At 39.1% G+C, this 22,419-nt stretch overlaps 2 protein-coding genes across 2 annotated transcripts; both read right to left on the reverse strand.

Moving 5' to 3' along the window:
* Positions 1 to 449: 449 nt before the first annotated feature.
* LOC309391523 (cystatin-2-like) lies at positions 450 to 6,076 on the reverse strand. Its single transcript, XM_081952072.1, has 3 exons — positions 5,755 to 6,076; positions 4,388 to 4,501; positions 450 to 762 (listed from the first exon to the last, which is right to left on the reverse strand). Exons 1-3 carry the CDS (start codon positions 5,971 to 5,973, stop codon positions 685 to 687), a joined length of 411 nt encoding a protein of 136 aa, XP_081808198.1. The 5' UTR covers positions 5,974 to 6,076; the 3' UTR covers positions 450 to 684.
* A 5,474-nt stretch (positions 6,077 to 11,550) lies between these two features.
* CCT5 (chaperonin containing TCP1 subunit 5) lies at positions 11,551 to 21,575 on the reverse strand. Its single transcript, XM_081951376.1, has 11 exons — positions 21,351 to 21,575; positions 20,065 to 20,125; positions 19,811 to 19,975; positions 19,301 to 19,499; positions 15,734 to 15,926; positions 15,398 to 15,547; positions 14,610 to 14,729; positions 14,346 to 14,531; positions 13,204 to 13,341; positions 12,759 to 12,939; positions 11,551 to 11,892 (listed from the first exon to the last, which is right to left on the reverse strand). The coding sequence occupies exons 1-11, from the start codon at positions 21,453 to 21,455 to the stop codon at positions 11,765 to 11,767; spliced, it is 1,626 nt and encodes a 541-aa protein (XP_081807502.1). The 5' UTR covers positions 21,456 to 21,575; the 3' UTR covers positions 11,551 to 11,764.
* Between the last annotated feature and the right edge of the window lie 844 nt (positions 21,576 to 22,419).

Raw genomic sequence — 22,419 nt, forward strand, 5'->3', positions numbered from 1 at the left:
CCTCGGAAGGATGGAAGGCTGAGTCAACCTTGAGCCTGGTGAGATTTGAACTGCCAAATTGCCAGCGGTCAGCAGAGGTAGCCTGCAATACTGCACTCTAACCACTGTGCCACCACGGCTTGCCTAATGTATTAGGTGATACATTAGGCAGCGACTGGGAGGAAAGGCAATAGGAGGAAGATAAGGAGTGACAATGAGAAAGCAAATGCCATGCCAGTAATCTTCTGCTGATTCAAATATAGCACTTTGGGGGGGAAGAACCTCAGACCCTTACCCATGAACACCATTCCCATGTGTACATAAAGTATGCCACCAGATAGTTTGTGCCTTTTAGACCAAGAGTCCTCTATTCAGTGAAATGTATGGGCAGCACAAATTTAGAGTCCATCTATCTCTAATGGCTAAGTCTTTGTAATGAATATTAAAAAGAATACACATCTTTAAAAATCTTAACATTTGACAAGAAAACCTTTAATGTGATTTTTCTCTGCTATGACACAACCCATGCTTGCAAAATAAGATGACATGGTTATGAAGTATTCTAAAAGGAAAATTACAGGAAATTATTTGCTTTACGAACTCAGAAGTGTTGCTGAATTAGCGGCACAATTCTAACTTGAACTTATTTTAACTAGACATAGGATCAGAATAGTAGAAAGATGACTTGTAGGAAACCAGATTTTTTTAGGTGCAGCTATTTTTTTTCAGGAGAATCAAGTTCCTCCAAGGAACACTGTAAACCTCAAAAGTGCAAGTCATTGTCTGCAAACAGGAGAAAGAAAAAAAACATGAAATACTTCATATCACATTTCATAACTGTCAATTGTAATTAGCAGGCAATATTATAGCAATATAATAAAGTATGATAAGGTAAATCTGACCTCACAGAGCACCTGAATGTATCACTACTCTAAATCAATCTGATTTCAGTCAATTTGAGAATTGGAACATAAACCTATGTAGGGACGGCTTTTTCCCTGCTTTCTACATTTTCATCTTAAACTTGCAGGATTCTCACAATATGACCTTACTTTAATTGCGACCTATTAAAGATACTCATGCTCTTCTTGAGTGTATGTGCATGTTGCACTTTATCAACACATCAAAAATTATGGATATGTGAGTGGAGTGGGGGGAAATTAACCATGGTAATGATCAAGCAATACTGAAAAGGTGTCAAAACTAGTTAACTCACAGCAGTTGATTATCAAATCATTTCTTGTCATCAATCATTAACTATCAATTAATACTTTTGGGTAGCTGGTCAAGAAAAGCAACATTGTCAAATCTGAGCTGTTCTATCCCTGATATATATTTTGAATAACTCTTTCTCATTTTGAAATTTCATATTAAAAGCAGTATGTTTAATTATCTTTATTTTAAAACACGAATATCTAAAAAATATCAAATACCCACAGCAAACGCTGATGAGCTTTTTGTGAAAACCACTCATCCTGGCAGGTGGGTAACTGTCTAATAAAAGTAATTATAAGTATCTGCCATAGAAATGAATGGCCTCCATATATGCCCAGTAGAAAAGTTCAATGTGAGGTTGGCCTGCTTAACCTCACATTAATTCTATTCCAGGTCACCACTCAAGAAAAAAGTCCTTCAGAAATCAATGGAAGCCCCACTCCCAATTGGGTTTCTTAAGAGAGATGGGGAAACTGATGCTTCAAATATTGGAGTACAATTCCAATTCCTCGTCACAGTAACTAGACTGATAGTTTAGTAGCACTAATCCCCATTTCTGTCTTAATGAATATTTTTTCTCTCTCTCTACTATGAGTTGCCTTGAAGTTAGGTTTTTGAATTTTATGGATTCTCTCACTTTGCTATTATTACATTTTATTCAGGACTTAAAGTAGCATTTGGGTTCTTTTCCGGATTGGGAAAAAAACCCAGTAGCAAATAGTGTGTTTTAAAAGTAAAAGGAAGAGCTTCCCTCTCCTCCTTTGGAACAGATTCATTGATTATGAACCATAAGTCATGGGTGCCTCTCGATGACCATATAGATTTTCTCCAGGATGATTTGTCCCTGTCCTGGGCACTCTTTTAGTGATGTTCTTTTACTGCTACTATAACTGTGTCTATCCATTTTGCTGCTAGTCATCCTGTTCTTCTCTTTCTTTCCACCTTTCCTAGCATTAGAGCTTTCTGCAGAGAGCTAAAACTTTGCACATTATGTCTGAAATAGGATAATTTTACACTGCTCATTTGTGAAGCAAGTGAGAACTCTGGGTTGATTTGTTTGATTTGTTGTTGTTGTTCTCCTCCTCTCACAGTATTTTCAGGAGTCTTCTCCAAGGTTCAAAAATGCCAATACTTTTCCTAGCTTGCTCCAAGTCCAACTTTTCCTTCCATAAAGTGCCACAGGGAATACCATTGCTTGCAATAGTCTGATCTCTACAGGTAAAAGTATAGCAACCAGAATTGGGACCAGTAGCTTTATCACTAAGTGAAGTGGTTGATGATGACTGTGCCCACTCCCTCCCTTGCCCTTCGAAATGCTCACTCTTGGACTGGGATAATTAGCAACAATAAGGGAATAGTTTTTATTTACATTCATTGGAGAGGAAAGGATTATAAGAGAATAAGAAGGCACATAATGGTGAACACACATCAAAAGGAATGTAGTGGTACTATGACCCTGCTACCCAAATAGCCTGATGCATTGCCAATTGCGTACTTGCTGATTTCTTGTAATTCCTTCCTCTATTCTGCCACGCACAGGAAATTGCCCACAAAAAAGGATTTTTTAAATTTCCCCTTGCAGAAAGCATGGGCACTTTCTAGGCACTTTGGGCAAGGATTACAAGAGACTAAGCAGACATACAATGGGGAATATGTTGGTTTGATTGTATAGTGCACTGGTGGCTCTTCAGGGCTGCCAGCACCACCACGTTCCTTCCAATGCATATTCCGTATTGTGTGCCACCTTACACTCTTGTAACCTCCTATTTCTCCACTCTGCAGGGAAGGAAAAGAAAAAAAGGAAAACAAATCAAGCACAGGACAACAGGTACTGACTATAATGGCAATCACGTGTCTGATGGACACTGCAAAGGTTGTATATTTTGGCATTAGTCATAAAGTTATAAGCAATTGCCAATAAGGACTATCTGTATAGTCATGTCCAGGTATCTGATATCTTTTCTAAGGCCTTCATGGCTGTTTTTCCAAGTGCTAATCTACAGTGCAATTCTTGACCACTTATTCCTTTACTGCTGATGGTTGAAGCAGTAAAGGCAGAAGCTATCTACCACTTAAATATCTTCATTGTCAACTGAAAAGAAAAATCCCATTTAAATTACTTACATCCTCAAAAGCTCCCTTAGTTGCAACTGCCTTACTTTAGTAAAGAGGAAATGATAATAATGTTGTAGTTACTGTATTGCTGAATAAGATCTTGTGACTATTTAAGGAAGGAAAGGGTTTTTTTTAAGTGCTTTATTTAGCTATAACCTTCTGAGTAACTAGGCAGCTAATTCAAGCAGTTTTGGCATGGCAACGTTTCTCCCTAACAAAAACACTGAACTCTTTGTACACTGAGCAGAAACTCTGAATACAGAGTTATTGGTGCAAGGAACCAGATCCACACGTGAAAGTTGACTACTTTACAATCTTGTGCTCTTTTGTACAAGAATTTCCCTGGAATGATGACCCTCCCTGGAGAACAAAGATTCCATGGAACTTGGGGGAGGGTGTGACTGCACAATGACTCAAGGCTAAGGCTTGATTCTTCCTCCTTGCTTGGCTGGGAATTTCCCCAATGTCACCTTATGTATGTTATCCTAATATTTTTGGGAGTTATGCAGCTCTTATTTTAGTAAACGTTTTGTAACAGAAAGGTCTTGGAATTTTATCCACGTCCAAGCAGAGAACTAAGTAGCTATGTAAAGCAATCACCACATTAGAGTTTATAGTGAAGTTACAAAACCCAGAATCACATTATGCAGACTGTCAAGAGCTTTGTTTTTGCATCCCCCATTGTGGAGCAAAGTAGGTTGATTATCAGCAAGGCTGTTGATAGAGGAACAAAACCTGGAGTCATACAGAAATGGCTTTAACTCTCATCTCAATGATATATTCAAGTATTGCTATGCCCACATCTTTTTTATGTGGAGGCCTTCTATTCATTGCAAAATTAACACCGAAGAAGATAACAATATACTGGGATACCACTTTCAGTTCTCCATATTATGTGGTCTGGCCTTCTTTGCAAACTTCTAAAAGGGGAAGGGAAAGCAAACTCGTTTTCTTTCCTCTAGTTTAACGTATTATTTCTTATATACCACTACACTTCATATCAAAGATTGAACGGGATTAATCACGTCTAATTCTGCTTAGTTCTTAAAACATCCTCCTCCTTTTTTCTGCCACGTACCTTTGCCAGTTCAGGTGTGTTATGAAATGCACAATTTTCAAGGTCAGATGCTGCCTTACGGCAAACTGTACGTCCAATCTTAACAGTGAAGAAATAGTTAACTCCGCTGACAATCTGCATGATATAAAAGTTGAAATCTGCAACATTATGGCGCTTACCCAATACATGTCTGAAAATATTTAGCATTCTGACTGCCCAAGATTATAGAGGATATTAAGTGATAGGCCTTACTACAAGAATGTCAACGAGTACAACCATTGCTACCTATGGAAACAAGTATGAGACAAGGGACACTTCCCTTTCAAATAAGAGTGATTGTTTCTTTTGGGGAGAGGTGTCATAGGAGCCTCACCTGGAGAATCTAATTCACCCAAAGGAAGCACCAGAATATGGTGGTATTACTATACTTTTCTAGATGTTCATCACCTAATCTGTGCTGAAAGTGATTGATTGATTGTTAGATCTTAATTCAAAACAGCAAGCTTAGAAATTGGGCAGCTCTCTCCTCCAACACAACACCATCATTCTCCACTCCCAATGTTTGTCACTTGAAGCTGCTCAATCCTACTTAATGTAGAACCAGTTAGGATCTAACTTCATTGTTTGTAGGGGGAGGGGTATACTATACATATATTCCCAAAAATATCTCCTTGCCTACTTCTTCCTTTTGATGATACCAGTTAACAGAGAACATGGCAATCAGGTAGCTGTATGACTCTAAGATGAATCAAAATCAGCTGGCCAAGCAACGGAATATACTAGTTTTGATTAAGAAAGTGTATGAAACACACACAATGTTCTGAGAATTGGCTATTTTATACTCCAAAAAGTTAAAAGGATAAGAGCATTTGTAACTCTTTCTTACTCTTGTGCGAGTTTTTCTTTCCAGTTTAAATTTTCAAAAGAACTACCAATTGGATTATACCCAGGGACTGCAAACAAACATATCTGAGCTGGGAGTTGCGAAACTGATGGAAAGGAAAAGGGAGGCGCTCTTTGACCCAATTAAAGCAAGGACACTGTAGTCAACAACAGCCCACATTCTCACTGTCTCACTTGCCAGATAAGCAGAAGAATGCTCCCTTCCCCCAATTATTGTAACAAACCTGAGTTTGTCCCGGTCATGTCTGCAATTATCTCTCCAATCGCTTCCATTTCTACCAAAGGGAAGGAGAGACGATCATCTGAACTCTGTTGGGCTTAAAACGCTAAATTGCAGAGTGAGTGGGGGCGGTATTAAAAAATAAGGATGCCCCCTTCATTAACAGCATCAATCGCTAATTTCACGGCTCTCTGGAGGGCCGGAAAACCTCTTACTATAAATTAGCCCGCCCCCAGAATCGCGCCTTCGCCTATTATTTGCTTACCTGTCTTTCGGCTCGGAGCACTTCGGATACGCGACTATGATACATATCATTGCTGCCTCTGTTGTATTCGTTCATGGCAAATTGAAGGGCCGCTCTGGCACCCGGTTCCTCCGGGGACACATCCTCCGGTGCCCCGAGGAGCCTGATCCCGAGCGCCTGATTGCAGATACAACTGAGTAAGAGTACGCTACACACCAAAAGCCCCCGCAAGACGGCCATCTTTCCTCCGCAAGCGGCGCCCAAATCGCAACCGAGGGGTCTCCTGGTCTATTTGCAGCCTGCCGCCCTGCGTGTTGTTTTTTAACAGGAGACGCCCCTAGACGGAAAGGAGGTGGAGTCTCGTCCTCAGACAATCGATGCTCTTTTCTCTGGAAGGGACCGTCTCTCAGCTCGGGTTTTGTTTTTGTTTATGAATTATGAAGCGGTACGCTTTCTTTCTTACAAGGGGGAAAAATATCACCCATTCATCTTGTGATATTTCCAGCTTCCTGTTCTCTTAATCATTATTTGAAGTTTCAAAACTGCTTTTTTTCCTCCCGATAAACTATGAAACCAAAGATGCAGGCTAACCAAAGATTAAACGCTCCCTTGGGATTTGCATTTGCCCTCCCTCCTCCAATCTTTGGCAGAGCAATAAAGAGAAATGAGAAATGGCAGGAGTCTCTTTCTGAGGGAAGGGCAGACAACATAGCCGGATCAGTCAGTTAAATAGACATCCAATAACCAGATGGTAAACTCTTTTTACGACCCTGTAATCGCTGCAAAGTAAAACCCCAAATAGAGATGCATCCAGGCTTACATGCGAATACAGAAGTTGTCTCAAAGGTGCTTTTTCAGGAGGCAACTGGACTTTCTTGTATTGGCACAACTATGATTTGGATGACTGAGAATCTCTACAGGCTTTAATACAGTCGTTGCAATTTTTTCCTTGCAGGAACCGGATCTCAAAATAACAGAATGATGTTGATATTATCTGTTCGTTGGTGTCCAACCTTTGGAGATTCTATGGGCCAGTTCTTTCCACATCTTCCGATCTTGCATACTTTAAATAATAGAATACAGCAGTTTTAAGTGCTACCACCTTTCTACCACGATCTATAATTTACATTGAATGGCTAGAAGGAGCTGTAAATAAGTGAATGATTTATTAATATTGAATTAAGACATTCAGAAGAATATCTAAAAGATACCAGTAAAAGAAGCTGACCCCCAAATACCACCAGATGTCACCCCACACCAAGCTTCCACATGCTAGATTGGAGGACTGCTCTTTATGACTCAGCCCATACTTTTGCAGGTTTAATTCCCAGATAGAGTTGGTAACAAATTCTGCCACAAAATTTGAAAAGCTACTCAGTGTCTATGAAGAGAATTAAATGGATCGGTTGGATTCAGTGTAAAGCAGGTTTTTGTGTCTCTTTGTTTATGTACGAGGCTGTCTCCAGTACCCAAATTCAAAGAAATGTGGGGATCAGTCTAATTTCTCTCCCCCCCCCCCCCCGTCTTAACAATTACGCGGCATAACCATTGTGACAGCTTCCATACTGTGTGAGTTGGCTCAGTGAGCCATTTCTCCTTATTTTATTTTAATTCTGTATTTTTTTAATAAAAATAATAGCTTTGAGGAAGCTCACTGTTCCAGGTTTTGTTCTGACGTGGGGTGTTTTTTCTGCAGATGTTTACACAAGATTTTTTGCAAAAGGCATGCTGTTTCCTATGCAAATTAACACTTATTAACACATTAACAAAGTTCTCAAAAAAGAATCATTTTTTTTCTACAAATTGAGTTCAAGGAAGTTTTTACCATGCTACAAATTCCACAATGTTACCATTAAGGCCCTTCAATATTTTCTCAGAATGGTGTCATTTTTTAAAATTCCATCTGGTAACAGCAAAAAGGCAGTCTGAACCACAGATCAGTTTATGCATTCCTAATTTCAAGAAATCAAACATTTACAATTTAAAAACTTACTGTATTTTTGGAGAGGATAAGACTCTCCGAAGTATAAGACGCACCTAGATTTTGGGGAGGAAAAGAAGGGGAAAAAATCTGCCTCTGCCTCCCAGCAATTTGCCTCCTTGCAACAAACAGCACAGACAATATACACTGTTTGTGGTGTATTTCTGTGTGCCTGACCCATAGAAATAGCTTAGAATTGGAGAAATGTACGTTATGGCAGTATATTAATGCCAGAAAGCTTTCTTAAATGTAGTCACACACAACTCCTCCCAATTATTTAAATAGATCTACTCTTAACATGACTAAGTCGGGGTCTGATTACACAACAGGACACTTACATTTCAGACTATACTTGTACAGAAGCTTTTTAAATTAATGTGGCTTTCTGGAAGCATATCTTATTCTTTGCTATTTAAAAGAAAATACAATAGCACTGGGCCTCTTCAGATCAAGCATTTATTTTAAAAATCTTCATTTTGTTAAGTTGTCTAGAACAATAATAAAGCAGTCTTTGAAAAATAAGTCTAACAATTCAAACATTCTATAGGCATTTATAGTTATTGACTTACCTCCTTGCAGCAAAAAGCCTGATTAGAACAAGAAAAAAAAATCTGCCTCTGCCTCCCAGCAATTTGCCTCCATGTAGCAAATAGCAAGTTTTGCTTTCAATTTCAGCATGGGCCTCCCAATCATCAGGTGTCTCAGGTTGCACGGATTACTATAGCCCCGTGATGGTAAACCTATGGCACGTGTGCCACACACGTGCCTTTACTCCGTCGCTGCCTAATGTATCATCTAATACAGTGATGGCGTATCTTTTTTGGCTCTCATGCCAAAAACGGGGGGAGCGCAGGGGGGTCATGTGTGGGCGTGGCACACCCATAATGCTATGCACATGACCTTCCCCGCTACTTTTGGCGCTGTTTTTTCACCCTCCCCAGGCTCCAGAGGCTTTCTAGGAGCCTGTGGAGGGCAAAAAAAAAACCCCCGGCGGCCCTCTGGAGGCTTCAGGAGCTTCCCTGAAGGCTCCGGAGGGCAAAAAATGGACCTACGGGGAACCCGGAAGTTCAGGAATGGTGACTTCCCGTTTGTCTGTAGGGCCGATTTTTGGAGACTTCCAAACCGGAAGTCACCATTCCTGAACTTCTGGGTTTCCTGTACGTTCGTTTTTCACCCTCCACAGCCTTCAGAGAAGCTCCTGAAGCCTCCTGAGGTGGGTGGGCAGGGAGGCTATGGAGCCTGTGGAGGGCAAAAAATCCATAACAAAAGTGGTGTGGGGTTGTGCACGTATGTGGGGGGGGGGGGGGTCGCGCACATAGCATTCTGGGTGTGGCACGCCCACGCATGACCTCCCCCTGCTTTTGGCACTGGAGCCAAAAAAGGTCAGCCATCACTGCCATAGCCTATTCACGCCTCCGTAAGTCCCATTTTCCCTGTTTGCTGCAAGGAGGTAAATTGCTGGGAGGCAGAGGCCAAAGGGTGGGGGCCAGCGGATGGGTGGAGCTACATTCAGTGTGTAAGAAGAGCCCAAATTTTCACCCTCTTTTAGGGGGGAAAAAGGTGCATCTTATACTCCGAAAAATATGGTAATACAATGGTATTGTATTGAATGAAACTTCCTGCGGATGTGTGAAATAACTTGTAGTACCACAGAAAACTCTCGACTCATTTGTTTATTTCATAATTTAACAGAATTGAGAATGTAAGATTGTGTTTAATATTGTGCATGCAATATTGCTCCTTCCTTAAAAGTATACAAAATGAATAAATTGTCTATAATGCAAAGCAGAAGCATGCAAACTTCAATTACTCATTCAGGCAACCTTGTCAGAGGATTTTTAAAGAAAGAAATTAAAGTTTATTGGATTCTACAATTGTGGAGGGCGCGACTGATAAATCGAATAAAATAATAAATAAATAAATTGTATGTAGATATGACTACTTTGCTCTTAAGAAAAAGATCCTTAAAATCTTATTAGATCAAGTCATAATCATGAAACAATATGCAGATCGTTTCAACCTGCAACCACAGGCTGTTTAACCAACTGCACACTGTGATAAAAGTACATGAATAGAATTGCAGTAGTGCTGAGAAATTCGCAACAGAAATTTAAGGGAGGGGGGAAACCCCACCACGCAAACATATAGAAGTCCTTGGAAAGGTGTGGACCAGATGTAAGACTTGTCTGAGAATGAGGACCATGATCAGAAAGGCCCTTTAGTGAGACATATTTCATAAAGTATAAACCTATATATACAGACCAATTCTTCCAATTATTTGTCCGTAGGTAACTTATGAAATTTTTGGAGAGGATGAGAGTTCTGAATGCAAAGTAACATGTTGCTGAAAAACAGCACTAAATATGTAATTTCATCTTAGAACATCACCATTTCTTCTAGTAGAAAACTCAGCTAGGGGATGCTGAGAGTTATACTCTGAACAAAATGGGGAAAGCTTCTGCAGTAACCATGGTCCTGAAAAGAGATTCATCTATTTTAATCAGTCACAATGCATTCACATTTTTGCATGTCTCAAAGCACTTCTTCCCAAATGAATCCAAAATTCTGCACAAATTGCCCAATATGATTCATTTTATTCCTGTACTCTTTATGACTAGAATCTATAATGTATAAAAAAGTGACTTAAATCAGTCCTTGCACTTACGACCATCAGTGTCCCTGTGGTCACATGTCTACCACTTGGAAACTGGTATTTATCGGCTGCAGCATGGTGGAATCACATAATTACTGTTTGAGACCTTTCCAGCTTCCAACTTATACTTCTGATAAGTAGTCATTGGGGAAAGCTGGAGTCAACTAATGATCACGGCAAAAATGGTCATAAAATTGGTCATGGTTATATGATGACTCACTTAATGACTATATCGCTTAGCAATGGAAGTTCCAGTCACAATTATTATTGTAAAGCTGGACTACCAGTAACTGCAAAACTGCTATAAAGGACACTATTCTTTTGCAATTAGATAGTGACTCAATAGTGAGGGAGAAGACACAACTATCTATGGCACGGGTGTCAAACCTGATCGCGGCACTTGACATATTGCAATGCATCACTTTTTTGCTTTTGCGGAGCTGGGGTGAGTGTGGCCTGTGTGCCACCAGTTTGATACTCCTATCTATGGAATAAAGAATGGAACCAAGTATTCTGAAAGACCAGCCTTTTTATCTGGAACACTGAAGATAAATACAGGAACTTGTATCAGGTAGTAATTCTTTGCTGCAGGTATCTCAATACTAAATTATAAATTATGATTATGAATTTATAAAGCACTAAAAATTTTTTTTAAAAAAACCTCGTTCCTATTCAAAGCTCGAAATCTCTTTTATCGGCTTCCCCCAATCCACTGTGTTCTGCATCTGTTACCTCAACTCACATAATTTCTATGTGCACTTCTTTAGATGAGTTAAATTTATATCAGTGAAAGAAGGCATTCAAACCAATGTTTAAAAGCATACTGACAGGAATCTAACATAATTAGGGCTAAATAACAAAGATAAGTGATAAAACTCTCTCCCTCCATCTGAGAACCTAAACTACCACTATTAATTTTGATTCAAATTTATCATTCTGTCAGGGAGCAATGATGTTATGAATCTGACAGCAAAATTAAATGGACTGAAGAATGTGCTACTATACTTCAAAGCAGCACTTGCCAGGGTGCTCAGCTTTTCTGAATCCACTTAACTGCTCTGATTACTGCAGCATTACAACAATGCTAGGACTGCTTAGTACATTCCTTGCTAAATCTCAAATTTCAGAAAAATGGTTTATATAAGTCACATTAACTTCCGTACATAACAAAAGGAATTAGGGCTGCAAATAATAAGTATGGTTTATTCTTTTCCACAGAAACTCTCCATATAATGAAAGGTTAAATACAGCATAACTTAAAAAATGCTCAATGATACTTCTGAAGTGTTGAAGTCTCATTAGTAATTTATTGATCTAGTAACATCAAAGTCAGCCTATGGGGGGGGGGGATCTGTTGACATGACTACTAAATTTATAACGTTTCAGCTTTTACATGTTCATTCTTCAGTTTCACCAGGCTTGCGAATATCATCTATCTTCAGAATCATTCTAACCATCTGAGTGGCAAGAGAAATCTGCTGCTTTTTGCCAATTAAAGTTTCTATAACATTTTGTACCTTCATATCTGTTGAAAGAGGAAATTTAAATGCATTGTGTTCATTTAAAAAATTGCAATTACTTTATTCTAAAATAATGCAAACAAAGCAAAGTAACATTTAAATCCCATCCACCACCCATTTATTTGTGGTACTTATATTACATCTTTGCCATTATATTCAAGCAGAGCTTAAGGAAATCATAGTTGATAAGCACCATTTCTGTAAAATAATTACCAGCCATATTTGCCAAATGCAGTACTAACTCCATTTGTAGGCTCCTAAAGCATTTATTAAACCAATGGCTATTAGTTATCAGTCTGAATTTATCCGAAGACAAGTCTGTATTACAGAGTACTTTCCCTGCTTACTACTAGTCCTAAAGGGATCTAGGCAAAAGGATATTATAGCTAGAGGAAACAAAAAGGCTATATAATGTATTTATCATAACACAAAGACATACAGGTAGTCCTTGACTTACAATCATTCATTTAGCGACTGATTGATATTACATTAACACTGAAAAAAGTGACTTGTAACTGTTTTTCACACTTGACCATGGGAGCAGCCCCATGGTCCATCTAATAATTATCCATCTAATAATTTTAATTGTTATTATGTATGATGTTTTTGATATGGACTGTACACCGCCCCGAGTCCCTTTTGGGAGAGGGGGCGGTCTAGAAGTGCTAATTAAATTAAATTAAATTAAATGGTCACATGACCAAAACTCATAAATACATGCCAGTTCCCAAGCACGGACAGTTGCACACACTTAACAACTGCCTTGCTTAGCAGCAGCAATTTTGGGCTCAATTCATATTAACGCTATTATTATGTTGATTGATGCTTAAATGAAAACAAAGACAACACATCTAGAAAAGTGAGTTCTTACCATTTGTTCCTTTACGTAAGCAATCAATACCAAGAGCAGAGTTGTTTTCTTTCACTTGTCGAGCTCGTACTGCAGTCATTGTTTGAATGGGATTCATACCACTATTCTCAGAAAGTGCAAATGGAATGACTTCTAAGGCATCAGCAAAAGCTCTCATGGCATACTGCTCCAGTGACGGGCACTAAAATCAAGGTAGCAGATTTAGAATAGGCAATTAAATCATAAACAATCAGTTGAAACATCTCGATGCATTATTATTTGAATACTTTTGTTTTATCAGCCCAGGAAACAATCCATTCCATCAACCTGTAGCCACAAAACTGTTCCAATTATACACATGCTGAAAACATTAGGTATAAGTAAAATCTAATTTGCAGCATAGTATTTCAGCCTCTATAGTTCTAGAACTGCAAATAAAAAATATTTAACGTGTAAAATGTTTTACCTTATCTGCAGCTTCACTAACAGCCAGTGCACAAGAGATCTCAGAAGCACCTCCACCATAAACAATGCGGTTATCTCGAACAAGATTCCTGATTACGCACAATGCATCATGAAGAGACCGTTTGGCTTCTTCAATTATCTTTGATTATAGGAAACAAACACAAACATATAAGATGAAGTTCTATACCTATTTTTTAATTCTCATCTAGCTGCATATATCTTAATAAATATATTTTAAGCCAACAAACTATTTACCTGAGCACTGTAATCCAAAAATCCAAACTAAATTCTGTGGAACTTGTACATTCATAGAGAAATATAGTCCTCGTCTTACAACCATTCATTTAATGAAATTAAATCAAGTCTGAAGTTAAGAGAGCGCTGAAAAAAGTGACATGACTGGTCCTTGCACTTATGGTCACCGTAGCACTGCAGTGCCATGATCATTGTATGGGTCATTTAATGTCCATGGCAAAAAAGTCATAAAATCAGGCATGACTGAATGACTGCGTTGCTTCGTGACCACAGCTGCAGTCCCAATTGTGGCTGTTTAAATTGAGGATTATCTATATTTCAGTAATTCACAGAAACATTTTTTCAAATTATTTCTTTCTGGATCAAAAGCAAAACACACAAAAATTACATTCGATTTACCAAAAGAGAGATGCTCTTCCCTGCTCTCAAGCAATTGTGCCTAGACCACAATCCCTATATCTGTAAGAGAAAGAGCTTGGGAATACTGCTATACAGCTTAGATCCTTCTGCTAATGCAGAGCTAAAAAACCTTTTCTGGCCAACATCTGTTCTTTTTTTTAATTTGCCTTGCACAGAGGGACACAAGTAAGTTTTCCGATTTCCTCCATTAATCTTCCTAGAGGGACAAAATTTGTCCATCCAACCCTGTGGAGTTTAAGCCACCTATTTTGCTTTTTAAATAGCAAATTGCCTATTTTTTAGGTTATATATAAAGTATATCCATGTTAAAAAAGTAGCAAAAAGGGTAAAGCAAATAAAATATCCAATGCGATCCTTTGAGAATTTTGCATCCATTAATAATTAGCCACCTGAAAGACATCCTGTATAATCAGTATAACCCAGCCCTGAAATAGTGTCCCTCCATGAACTTTACTTGAACTTGCTCACCATTTTATTTCCACCTCTAATGAAGATAGTCACTGCTCTGGAATTCTGGCATTGTTCAATCACAAGCATTTTGTCCTTTGTTGTTCCAAATGAGATTTCTCTGACTATGCCAGCAAATCCTAATTTTTCAGGCGTAAGCTCACAGAAGCGAGGAACAATGCGTCCTCCAGTTGCAATGGCAATCAACTGAAAATAAAAAAGACAGACTTGTAAGAAGAACATCTTAAATATAAAAAACACAAATGATGAACACTTAATTCTTACTTCTATTTCTGGGCCACCAACCCAACGAACAGCAGGCAATTCATTCTGGAGTAATAAATGATTGGCTTCATCATCAAATCCCCACTGGCATATAGCTAAGTTTGCTCCAGTATCTTTGATCTAAAAATACAAGCATTCATTTTACTTCTATTGTAACTTATTTCTTTAAGAATATTAGCAGTGCACATATGGTAAACAATAGCTTTAATTTAAAATCAACAAAGCTACTACCAGATCAAAATAATTACAGTGGTTATTGTATATCATATGATTATTATATAGTAATAGGGAAATCTTGGCTATTTCCCCCCAAATGGTATCTGGGATGGCCAATGCTGACTGTTCCACCTGACTTTTTTCCCTCACATCATGAATTCCCACAAAGCCACAATATTTCATCATAAGGATTAAATTAAATGGGCATAGTAAGAAATATTCTACTATGTTTGTGCTTTCTAACTAATAATGTCTTCCATAGCAGCCATTTTGGAAATTTCCCCACTAGTAATTTCAGAAGCAAATATGTCAAATTTCATATTTTATGTGGATCACAGTGCCTTGCTTTTATTCCCACACACAAATATATACATTTATATAAAATGAGACATTAAGATATAGAATATCTTATAAAATATTAGATATAAAATATTAAGAATGGAAATAATTTCACATTTATTAAGTAATCACAATTGTTACTAGTCATTTATCATTAACATAAGATTAACATAATGTAGATATTTAAAACATTTTTTATAAAACTTTTGTTACTGTCAAGTGCATCTTCTAACCTGTTTCACCATCTCATCAAATTTTTCTTTCTCATACTGCTGCAATGCCTTGAAGTCTTCCACACATGTAACATCGAGCTTATGCTTAGTTTTTGGTTTAGGAGGTTCAAATGGACAGGTCAATATTGCAATTTTAGCATCTTTAACTTCCTGAAGAAAGAATAGTAGCATTTTAAGAGGCAGTTAACTTAATTTTTTTATCTAATAAAATTAAGTATTATCTAATTATGTATGATTATAAAGGAGCGAATGTAATAAAATAGCAATGGGAAAATTTAAAATTTAATTACATTATGGACAAAGTAACAGTTTATCACCAACAAATAGATTACTCACTTTAGGCATCTGTGGGTGGCTGAAGTCTTTATCCACAATAACACCCTTAATCAGCTGAGTGTCCTCCAATCTTCCACCAACTTTGCCTTGGACCTTTATCAGCTCAAAATCAACATCTCTGCGTTCCATATCTGCCACTGTTAATACTGCATTAACAGCTATTTCTGCCATTTGTCTATGGCAACGATTAATTCTAAATACAAAAGAAAGCATTGATTCAGCTTTTTCAGAGGCTAAAACAAAAGCCAACAAAATTTTATAGAACAAAATGATTTACCAAGATGTAGAAGAATATATAGCAGTGATGGCGAACCTATGGCATGCATGCCACAGGTGGCACACGGAGACATTTGTCAGGGCACGCGAGGTGCTGCCCTGTCAGCTGGCCAACGCGCATGAGCGCGCTTGGCCAGCTGAGTTCACCCTTTTTAAAAGCCATTTTTCGCCCTCCCCAGGCTCCAGAGGCTTTATAGGAGCCCAGGGAGGGCGAAAAGAGCCTCTCTCCCCCCGAGGCGTCTGGGAGGCCTCCGGACAGTCCCTGAAGCCTTCGGAGCACTCAAAACGACCCTTCGAGCAAACCGGAAGTGACTTCCGATTTGCTTGGAGGGTCGTTTTGACTGCTCCGAAGGCTTTAGGGAAGCCTCCTGAAGGTCCCTGAAGGCTCTGGAGGGCTTTTGGGGGGGCGGGGAGGCTGTTTTCGCCCTCCCCAGGCTCCTATAAAGCCCCTGGAGCCTGGGGAGGGCAAAAAAAGCATGTAAAAATGGAGGTCACGCCTGTAGTGAGCGCATGCGCACTGGGGGGGTCGCACATTACATTATGGGTGCGGCACGCCTGCACATGACCCCCCTGCGCTCCCCCCACTTATGGCAAGCGAGCCAAAAAAGGTTAACCATCGCTGATATATAGTATACAAACTACATTGTAGTACAATGCTGAACCCAATTTGTAGTTGACATAAGATTAAATTATTTTATTATGGATGTTCTTTTAAAATGCGTTTTACTTTGCCATTTTTGGAAAAAACCAAACCATTCAGCACTTAGACAGTACCTTATACATGGAAAGCATAATCACCTAATTCTCTCACTTGTTCACTATCATTAATTCTTCAGGTGACATATTAATATGCATACATGAATACATTTATCAATTTTGTAAGGCCATCTAACTCCATGGCAGCTGTGGGTGGTGTTTATATTAAAAACAGACTGAATCAAACATGCCAAAAAAAAATTACGAACATCCCCAAAGAAGTAAAGCAAACATCTTCTCTCATATAACACCATTCTCTCAATGGGCCTATCACTTTTGTGACTTTGGGGGGGCGGGGAATCAGATTTACTTACTTTATTGTCATTGTACATATATACAGTTTACACATACAACAAAATTCACATAACACCCAGAAACCAGACCCAACACACATAACAATCCCCAAACACGCTCCCCCCACCAAAAAATTCTCCACCCCAAACCACCCAAACATCCACACAACAGACCAAGTAGTGCTGTCCAATAGCTCACTGATGGTGGCCCTTTAGTTCATTATTGAGTGCAATTATAACTCTGGGATAAAAGCTATTCGGAAGACATGTGATCCTAGTTTTAATTGTTCTGTATCTTATGCCAGAAGGCAACAGTCTAAAAAGATTGTAAGCAGGATGGGAAGAGTCTCTGAGAATGTTATGCAACTTCCCCAAACAGAGAGATGCGAAGATGTCATCCAGGGCTGGTAGCTGGAGCCCAGTGATATTCTGGGCAGTTTTAATTATTCTCTGTAGAGCTTTTTTTGTCCACTGCAGAGCTGCTCCCATACCATGCAAGAATGCCGTATGTCAGGACACTCTCAATAGTGCTGCGATAGTAAGACAGAAGTAGATAGTGAGATAGATTTATCTTCCTTGGCATTCTCAGGAAGTACAGCCTCTTCTGTGCCTTCTTCACAAGCATGTTAGCATTCATGGTCCATTAGAGGTCCTCTAAGATAAATGCCCAGAAATTTAAAACTACCAAACCTCTCCACTTCCTCGCCATTTATGTACAATGTACATCTCTCTTCCTCCTGAAGTTCTTTAGCTTTTTGGTGTTCAGTGTATATTTTCTTTACACCACAATGTCAGTCCTTGTAATTCCTTCCTATAAGCACTCATTGTTCTTATTAATGAGCCCCACCACTGTTGTGTCATCAGCAAATTTAGTAATTTAAGGACTTGTTTAAACAGGAAAGGACAATACAAATATTTGTGGACATGTTTTTCCAGAGGATCTTTGACAGAAAATTTTCAGAGTTCCATTAGTTGACACAATTCAATTGGTTGGACCAAGGCCTATGAACTCTATAGGATAAAACAGGACAGCAGAAACTACAGGAGATAAACGTCTCTCAAATAGCTGGGCCCTATAACATGAAAAACTTTATAGAAGGCATTAAGAATATTAATGGAAAGAACCCAAAGGCAAAATCTAAAAATGGGGTACAGTATCTCAATATGTGTAGCAAGTTGCATGCTGTTTTATACTGATAACAAAAATGGACCCTTTTCTACTGGGGAAAAAAATACCCCTAAATTCTGATAGCAATAACAACATCAAATCACTTTATCTTGAAATTTAGATTAAGATAGTTGCCCTTCTGCAAAATGAGACATGGGCCTGTATAGATTCCAGAGGATGTGGCAGATTCATGGCTACAGGGGCTGAGAAGTCTGCTAAAATTCTGATTAGTTTAAGCCAGTATCAAACTCGCTCGCACTGTGAGCTGTATTGTGACATTTTTGCGGAGCCAGGGTGGGCGTGGCCTGTGTGGGATGTGGGCCACGAGTTTGTCAGGCCTGATCTAAGCTCTCATTTGCTTAGCAGACCACTAATATGCAACACTGTGTTACTGTGTCTTCATTGTGTTAAAAGTTCATAATAAAAAACCCACTCACTTGACAGTTGGCTTGAAGGCTCCTACAAAGTAGAACTTTTCAGCAGTTATGCCCCTTTTAAATCCTCCCTTACAGCTTTTTTCCTAATATTTCCTTTCATTTTACAATTTTGTTTATTACTGGATTTTACTGGTATGGTATTTGCATTGACTATAACTGCTTTTATATTTAATTATGCTATTATTTTAGATGTAATACCTTACACTTTGAATATGTAGTATTTAAACATTTTATCGACTTTACATATATTTCGGGGGAGGGGGCGATGATGGCTCAGCGATTAAAGAATTGAGCTTGACAGCTGGAAAACTGACAGCCTGGGTTTGAGACCCGAGTGCTGGGCAATGGAGTAACAACTCAGTCTACTCCACATCTGGGCCAGTTTGAAAGCATGCAAATGTAAGTAGATTAATAGGTATCACTTTGGTGGGAAGGTAACAACATTTTGTGCACCTCCGTATATAGTCATGTTGGCCACATTATCAAGGAAATGTCTTCAGACAATAGAGACTCCCTCAGCCAAGAAATGGAGATGAGCATTGCCTCCTAGAATCATATATGACTGAACATATACTTCAGAGCAATGAGTAATATGAATTTTATTGTACACCAACTTAGTTCTTTGAAAAATACTTACATTTTTGAGCCTAGAGTTGTTTTTGCTGTCTGAATAAGAGGCTCGGTGTTGTCAAGATCAACAGGAAAACTGTCGCTAATCTTATCTAAATGTTCAATAGCAATACGAGCAGCTTGTTCATAACCATCTGCAATTCGGATTGGATGAATACCACGATCTAGCAAGTGCTCTGCCTGTTCCAATAGCGCACCTGCAAGAACTACAGAACATTACATATTAAAATGCTGTACTTTTTTCTGTAAGAAAATATGAAACAATTATTTAATGGGAGTTTATCATATATTGCTGACATGTTCTGATAAATATCTAGAATTCTTTTGTTACCAAAGAAAAGCTAAATGAACTGTGTTACCCAACATACAGTAGAAATAGGTTGGAAAATAAAGTATCCCTATGTTTAGTAGTGTTATGAAAATAAAAATCAAATTTGCTAAATATTGTACAGAAAGTAATGCAATTCAATTAAGTAAAATTCTGATAAGAAAACAAAAAAAGAGAAACCAATCTTACCAACGACACCTGTGGTTCCATCCCCAATCTCATCATCTTGTGATTTTGCCAATTCAACCATAAGTTTAGCAATCTGATGGTCAACATCCATCATATTCAAAATAGTAGCTCCATCATTTGTTACTGTTACATCACCATCTTTGTCAACCATCATTTTATCAAGACCTATAATAAGCATTTAAACAACAATATAGATTAATAGCCTTACAATGTAAAAAGCTGAAAAGTGTACAGTAATAAATCATTTTGCTTACCATTGGGGCCAAGTGATGTTCTAAGTGTATTGGCTACTGCCTTGGCTGCCATTATATGGGACTATAAAAACAAAACAAATATAGATTCAGCAATTTCAAATGCTAAACATACTACATATTTTGCACATGCGCAAACGCAAACAAATCCAGACATTTTGAAGGCAGTTGCTTTTGCAACAGTCTTGCAAAACTGTGTCTATTTAAATGTTTTGATAAGTCTTTTCTTCTTGCACACTGTTTAGCCTCATCTGAATGATCTTCACAGCAATAATACTGTTTGCCTAGTCCATATCTTCTATATGTTATATAAATGTAATATAAACAGAATTTTATGCTGCCAGAAATATCAAACATCACAATACAGAAATTACTTTCCCAGCAACATATCAAAATTCTAGAAAACTTTCCAGCTATGCAGACTGTTAAAAAAAAAGATGGATTTAAGGATGCTAGATGTACTTAAGATCATCCATGACAATCCTTTTTCAAGTGCCTTATTACTATCAGACACCTATCCTCAAGCTTACAAAAAATTATACTATAACAAATTACTTCTCTCACTTAATCCCTAGCCTTTTACACTGATGATGCCAATGATGAGAATTGTGTGAGAGCAACTTCAGGAAGGAAACTGGTTCCCCCAAATCTTTATTTCCTTCCCCCAAATGTCAGGCCACAGAAAAGGACACACCAATCGCTTTGCTCAACCTGCATGGTGCTGAGAAGGATATAGGTTTTGACACATGGGGCTGTGCCGTTTGTCAAAATTTGGTATCAAGACAACCTGAGATGCAGGACGGAGTGGGGTGGGAGCTGCTCGGCAAACAGGGGACGATCAACTGCGGAGCTTGCAGCTGATCCAGAGGTTACCCTGCAAAGACGTGACTCTGCCCCGGCATCTGACGTCTAGGCTGCCAGGTTGCCCATAAGCAACCAGTTACCTGCCGTTTAAAGGAAACCGATCGGTACAAATTTAAATACAATCTTGCTAATAATACATCCCGCTGCACGTGGTCAGATACACTTACCGCTCCTTTTCCTTTGCTCCAACCGAAATCCTACCGCCCCCTCCCTCCCTAGGCCTCAAACAGCGTATGCGGGAGGGAATTTGCTGTGCCTACAAGGGCGATCTTCTGATGCAAACTTAAGCCAGGAGCAGGGAAAAGGGCCCCGCCCGGGGAACCACACCTCTGAACCCGAAGGTCCCGTTTCAGGCGCGATACACCGGTGGGGCCCATAGAAGGCAGGGGACCGTGGCCCGATCCGTTTCCCGCCGCGATCGTTACCTTGAGGGCCTCCAAGCCCGTAGAGCGGGTCTTCCGGTCCTGGTCCTTGAGGATGAGGAACGGCCGCCCGTATTCGTCAAACGCTAACGTCCCCATGGCCGACATGACGGTGGTCAATCCTCCCGAAGGAAGGCGCACGAGGCCACAATTAACGGCACAGAAAGAAAGAGAACCACGCTGACCCGCCCCGCCGACGCAAGCTCTTCTCGCGGGATCCACTCACGGACAAAAGAAACGCATGCGCACTTTGCTTCTAGAATGTGGAGCCCACTACATTCTAGAAGCCTCTGGGTGGGGCGGGTATATGCGAGTGCGCAAGCGTATTAAATGATATTGACTTCCCTCCGGACCATAGAGCTAGGAAACACGCTCACGCAGCGTTCATTCATTGCATTAAGCAAAGATCACATTAACGAATGATAGTGGCTTCGCTTACATCTCCCCCTAAGACTCATTCTAAATTAAACAACGGTCACTTTAAAAAACTATAATGGCTTTATTTAATTTACTAAGAATGTATTACTATTATTCTTTTCTTCCTTCCTAGTATCTCTCTCGCTCCCCATTTATTACTATAACAATGTTGCTTGTATCTTTCAAGTTATATTTTTTGTTTCCTAGTACGATTTGATAGCTTTTTAGTAACCTTGGCTATCACTAAGTTCTGTATCTTTTTATTCTTGATGAATGTATTTTATTCTCCTTACACAGAGAACATATGCACCAAAGACAAATTCCTTGTGTGTCCAATCACACTTGGCCAATAAAGAATTCTATTTACATCTCGCACTGACACAAGTGTTTCTCAACCTCAGCAACTTTTTTTAATTCCCAGAATGCCCCAGCTTCTGAAGTCCACACATCTAAAAGTGGAGAAACGCTGCATTAAGACATTGGGCATGGCTCTACAGATGCTAAAGTGGACTTCTTTCCGAGATACTTGCCTTCACAGTTCAAGCCTGTGGGAAATCTTCCAGCAAAACGCTATGCATGCCTAGTAGTGTATGGATATGCACGGTAGCAGAAATTTTGAGATGGGGATTTGCAGTATCCTTCCCCTGCCATGCCC

The sequence above is a fragment of the Natrix helvetica genome (assembly GCF_964273705.1).
Source record: "Natrix helvetica genome assembly, chromosome: 4".
Lineage (NCBI taxonomy): Eukaryota > Metazoa > Chordata > Lepidosauria > Squamata > Natricidae > Natrix > Natrix helvetica.